This window comes from Accipiter gentilis, chromosome 8, assembly GCF_929443795.1.
Source record: "Accipiter gentilis chromosome 8, bAccGen1.1, whole genome shotgun sequence".
NCBI lineage: Eukaryota > Metazoa > Chordata > Aves > Accipitriformes > Accipitridae > Astur > Astur gentilis.
The window spans coordinates 10,010,908-10,017,118 of NC_064887.1; the positions used below are offsets into that span (position 1 = coordinate 10,010,908).

General features: G+C 38.1%; 1 protein-coding gene across 2 annotated transcripts in view; it reads left to right on the plus strand.

The window, feature by feature from the left end:
* Nucleotides 1-6,005, plus strand: part of TRABD2B (TraB domain containing 2B) — a 298,441-nt gene extending 292,436 nt beyond the window's left edge. Inside the window, exon 7 of one of the 2 annotated variants that reach the window (XM_049808878.1) lies at nt 873-6,005. In XM_049808878.1, coding sequence (XP_049664835.1) covers nt 873-1,095 — 223 coding nt within the window. In that variant the 3' untranslated portion in view covers nt 1,096-6,005. The remainder of the gene's footprint in view (nt 1-872) is intronic. The other variant, XM_049808879.1, reaches the window with a different exon arrangement.
* Nucleotides 6,006-6,211: the final 206 nt, after the last annotated feature.

Sequence of the window (6,211 nt, forward strand, 5' to 3'; positions counted from 1 at the left end):
GTGCAGACTCCACCTTGCACAGTTTGCGTGCTCGGTTGTGCTGCTCTGTGACAACTGGTGGATTACGGATCATCCAATAATGGATGCAATGGAAATGCAATGCATTTATGAAATGGAGATTACAACTTAAAACTTCCAAATCAATTGTAAATGGACCTTTTTGACCTTCGGTGTCATGGGAATCACGATGAATTCCAAGCTGCAAATTCAAATCAAAGTACTAACTCAAGCTACAATCAATAAGCAATCACACCACTATTGAGGCAAATCCACAGACAGGAAACTTCACACTGAGTCTGGGTTTGGCATTGTGATTTGATCCAAAATGGCTTAAAGCCAGGAAGAGAAACGAAGCTGCTTGGTCTCCTGTGCTCAAGGTTATCAGTTGTGTAAGGGGATCCTGAGAAATTCTTTATGGCTTGTGAAACAGGGGAGGGACGTGTTTTGTACTCTTGGACTTAGTATCCAGTCTCTGAGACATGACAAATTTTGAGACATTTGGTGGCAAGAAGGCACCTAAGAACCTAAGAATGAGGTCATCCTGGGTCAGCACAAAGATACATCTATCACAGTCTCTGATGCTGGCCAATAATGGATGCTTTAAAAGTGAGTGCAATAAGTTAGATGTATCAAGAGCGATCCCTCCTTTGGCTATATTCTACCAGCAGCCAGAAGCTGAGGGACATCCTGAATCAGACCTCGTTCCAGATCATCACGCTTATCAGCCCCTGGGGCTCTTCCTGCATGTCTAAAGCGTGTAAACAATAATAGTAGTTGTGATTGTTGTTGTTGCTGTTACTGCCATGTCGAATGACAGCTCACGGAGATAAGGGTTCTCCTGTGTAATTTCCTTCTCTTGTGTTTTCTTTTAGCACCACCACGTTGCCTTCCTATATCAGGATAACCAATGGCTACATCACAGTCAAACCTCCCATTTGGATTTCAAACCGGCTGGATCAGAGACCGCGTTCAGATCGCCCATCCCAGCCTCAGCCTACAAGCTCAGCTTCAGCCAGCCTTTTATGGCCATCAATAACTTCTCCTCTCTGCATGGCCATAGCTTCTTTTCTCCTGAATCTACTGCAGCCTTCCTGACCACATCAGTATTACGTTCAATCCCTTGGAATAGAGAAGAGAGATAATTTATGAACGAATTGGAGGTTAAGACAACAACAGTTACAAGCTGGACCTTCTCAGTGACTCAGTAGTGCCTTCTAGCTGATTTTGTCTCTTTGCCCAGATACATTTTGAAATTCTAAAGCTTTATTGTAACACTGACTTACATCTTCTTTTTGTAGAAGGATCTTTATTTCCCATAGTGCTATGGGGTTTTGTAAAATATACATGTTCATATAAAGAAAAAAAAAAGAAAAAGAAAAAATGTATTTATTCGACTGGTAAACTTATTTTTCTTGTTGTATATGTTAATAACATCCCTATTAATCAGTAGTGATGGTGAAACAGATAAATTAATATTTTCTATATTTGTTTTCTAACTGACAACTCTGCAAATGTCTGAACTGACACCAAATGAATGCCGCCTTTGTTTCTTTAACCATTACTTTTTAGAGCAGCTGTCCAATAAGTACATTTCTGTTGAACTTCTTTATTTTACTTTTTTTTTATCTCATTCGCATAGCTTACACTGAATAAAACAGATCCTGCTCTCTGTGGCCTATGCCCATTAGAAAAATAGGTGCATTCTTAACTCATTAGCTGCTACAACATAAAATACCAGTTATTTTTATATGACTTAGTAAGTCATTAGTCAGGATAACCCTCTAAGTTCCCCTGTTGTCTTTAACTAAACTATTTAACTTCTTTGGAAATTACTGATTTCCCTCTTCACCCTGGGATTAATTCATTAGCTAACGCAAATTAAGACACCTTTTTCTTAATAAAAAATTGCTTTTAAAGTCTGGAATAACCCCACTGGAATTACTTTCTTCTCTCCCTCATTTTATGTAAACACAAGCCTACAACCTTTCCCAGCATAAATGAGAACAGAACTTGGTCTGTCTATAGGATATAAAGTTGTAGTATCCTGTTAATCTATGGAACTTCTTTGTACCATTTGTATTAATGCAGATGGACAACCTGGAGGGCAAGAAAACATCTAGAAATTCCTCTTCATCTTGCTATTATGCTGCTTAGAGCCAATAGCTCCGTGCTGAATTATGACTTGTCCGAAATCTGTTCAAGACCACAGGAACCAAATTAACCCCTGTGTCATGGAGACATACAGAACATTCCTCCATTTGTAGACTATGGTACCTCTGTTGACTTAGATGGAAAAGTTATGACACCTTACACTCACTGAAAAATTTCCTCCAAGCAAATCCAAGCAGCGACTTTTCATGAATGCAATGAACACCTATGAGGAAAAAAAAACATGTTTAATAAGGCATGTTCATTTTTTTCCCCCAACAAAAAATGATGAAAAATCCCTTTGGATACAAGAGTTTCAACCAGAAAATTAATTTTGGTTGAAATAGGGTCATCTACAAACCAAAAATCCAAATTATCCAAAACATGTGATGAAAACATCTTAGTTAAAAAAGAAGATTCGAAAAACAGAAAAATATACTGCAAAGTTTTCTTTACAAAAAACCAGTGCTTTTCACTGGAAAAAATTATCAGATGATAACAATGATTATAATAATAATGGCTGAAAACAGTCATGGCAGTTTCCCACCAGCCCTACAGCCTGGTCTCCAGGACCGCAGGTGATTCCATGCAATCTTCAAGTCTCTGCAGTGACAGAGAGTTCAGGATTCGTGGTTTGTTTGTTGCCATACCAGTTAATTCGGGCAAGTAGGTTAGAAAATAAATAGACTACAAAAGCCACATGGTTTTATTTGAAACCATGATGAAATACTGAGCTTTTCCATCATGCAACCCAACCTGTTGCCTTGCAAAGGCCAGGGACAATACAGATAACTTCTTTTTGATTTACTGCACACCATGACCTCCAGCCTTTGCTCTACTTTTGACAGAAGGTTGTGTAGGTTCGTGGTCAGTTTAAGTGGATACAGCAGACTGTGCTATAAGTTACCCCTGTTTTTTTCAAGCACAAGAGTTGATAAGGCTGAATGGAAAACTTTGAGCTTTGCCCCAAATGTGAGCTTCAAGCACGCCCTGTGCATACTTTTATATTGTGTATTTTGGCTAGCAGAAGATTAGAGATGTTAGTTTTGGACAGAAGCCATTCACCTTGCATAATATTTATTGCATGGAGCTGGATATTGGAAACATATTTTGAGAACTTTCATTTTGGTTTTATTTGAGCTATTACCCTAGAAATGCCTTCATTTGAATATAATGGCTTAGCAGACCTTCAAATTCAACATTAATGCATTTTAAAAGATGATTGGTTCTCTTGCTCTATTCAAGACAGAGATCAGAACTGAATAATAATGTCTTATTTACAAAAATGGTAGCCAAATCTTGAGGGTGATGATAAGTTACATAGTAAAAGTGAACAGCCAATGAACCAAAACCCATTGAATTTTATTTGTTGTAATCTGATCGCATCCAGAAATGATTCTGTGGTACCATCCCAGAAGTAATTCCAGGTGTTGGAAAACTTACAGTATAAATAGACAAGACCACATAAAGATAAGGGAGAGAGAAAAAGAGCAGAAAACAAAAACAACTCATCCAAGACTGTAAGGAAAACCACCAACAGGACCAAGACTAGAAATTACAGTCCTATAGTTTCCCAACCTGTGGCATTCTCCATAAGCCTCTGGAGCTTTTTTTAGTATTAGGAGCACACAGATATCTCCACACTCACAGCTGTCATCATACTGCACAGAATAGTGTCTCCATTTGTCACTGATGAGGGTGTTTTTTTTCTGAGTCACTCCTACACTGGACACAAATAGTCAGTATTCACAAGCTCGGATATCACGGTATGTTTGGATATCGCAGTATGTAAATAGCTTGGATATCAAAGTATGTTTTAACATATTTGCATTTCCTGGCATTTTGGCCGTCATTCTGTGAAATGAATGAATGTTACTGGAGCTCACCGAATTTCCCTCGTGCTGGTGCCCCATGTTTGTCATACTGCAGTGCAGGTGTCAAAGCAAGGTGTCTCCTGGCTTTGGGATCCACACACTTGACTTCTGCCACCTAAAAGCATCTAGCTCACTCGGTCATCTGAGATTTCTCTGGTTAGAGGGAGAAGACATGACTTACAATAAATATAAGATTAAGTAGCTTCCTGTAGGTCCTAGCTCAGGAACCCTACATGAATGGCTTCAGCACAATTCCCTAACCAAACGTTTATTTTATTCTATTGCCTTACCCTAAAGTATGACTTAGGGTAACTTTTTTCAGTACATGGCATGTAAGCATAGCAATACTGGAAAATAAGACCCTCACTGTGATTGATAAAACGGATTATTTACGAATCAGCTACAGCAGCCCACTATTAATTAAAATACACTAATACTGGTTAGCACAGATCTATGCACATCCATTGCAATGGATCATGATTATAGTCACCATGAGTTTAAAAAGTGTGCATTAGACTTGATACATGCTCTTGAAGTACCACTGACTACCAGTTTCATGGGACTTCAGTTTTCTCTGTGGCTTTCTCAGAAAACTAGGAACCGACTGTTTTCTTTCTTCCAAAGGAAAACTCGGATTCCCATGTAATCACAAGATTCCAAGAGCAGGAGATTTAACAAAAATATCCATGCCTGCTATATATAATAGCGAACACTGGTGATACTATTTACCTCTGAGAAACAGTCGGGAGTCATGCAATGGCTAGCAATCAAGGACATGATTTTGGATGAGTCCAAAGCTGAATGTTCGTGTGATTCATCTTTTCAACTCGTCTACAACTGACACCAATACAATTCACATTATATGTAACTGTAACATTACAAATGAATGCTAATTATCTACCAAGGTCTTGTCCTGGTGGAATAAATATCCCGTACCACCAGCAACAGATCTAACTTCCACTCTTTCATTGTTTTAAAGCTTTTCTTGCTTATGTTTAACTATGGATGCTATATTAACATGCACTGCCACTTGGAGAACCAGTTAGTAAACTGGGACAGAAGGTATTTTATATTTTATGACTGATGTAGTTTCTCTGCAATCCCTCGGGCTGTTGAATAATGCAATACCTCTTCTGGCAATAAATGATGAACGTGATTTATGATAACTATGCTTTATACAGGTGTCAAAAATCTGCTTTCTTGAACTTCCCTTCCCATTCCTCCAAGCTCCACTGTAATTTAGGAACACCCAAGGTACAGAGTTGTGTATTTATCTAAGTTCTTCAATATACAATTGTGGAGAGAGAGAGATGGAAAGAGGGAGAACTTAATCTATGTTTAGTGCATTGATTAGTCAAATGATATGACTCAGTCATTACCATATACCACTGTTAGGGAGGAATTTCCCAGCATATATTTATGTTAGAGAAACCAAAGTGCCAAAGTTATTATCTCAGCATAAATGTTATCATTCCAAACTTTGCTTAGTAACATATTTCTATATTATATCCAAAAAGTATAGGGGCTTGTCATATCTCTGAAGTGATCAATGGTCCATGGAATGTGCTAGAGTTCAGCTTCAATTTAAGCTTGTTTCAGCTTAACTGAAACAGAAGGATAATTGCATAATTTTGAGATCATAGAGTGCGTGCGTGCATGTGTGTGTGTGTGTGTGTGTGTATATGCACGTATATGTGCATGTATGCAATAGGGGGTGTGTGTGTGTGTTTTGTCCCAACCCAAATGCAACCTTTCCTGTGACTAGCTCTTCAGGAGGCACCTTAATCTAGGTAAAGGCAGAGAGGTCTTTCCAATAAGTAGTCAATACTTCTCTTCTGCAGGAATGATTAACCATCCTGCAGATTCATGCTCACACTGAATTTTAAATTGCATATTTGTCAGTTTTCAATTCAAATGTATTTCAAATATTTTTTCCTGTTCCGCCTCCTGCTTATTTGAACTGTTTTGAAGAGTGTAATAAAAAGATGCTTTCTAATATTATTTTGTCAAAATATTTTTGTAGCATAATATATTAATAAAATGTTATTATAAATCCATAGCACAAGAATCTTGTATGTCTAGGTTCTTTCCTTTGCACCAAAAGCTAGGAAATCACTGGAAAAAGGGAACGTTCAGTTTGTAGAGCTTATGCACACTGCTTCTCTTTTGCCCAAGACCAATATGGGGCG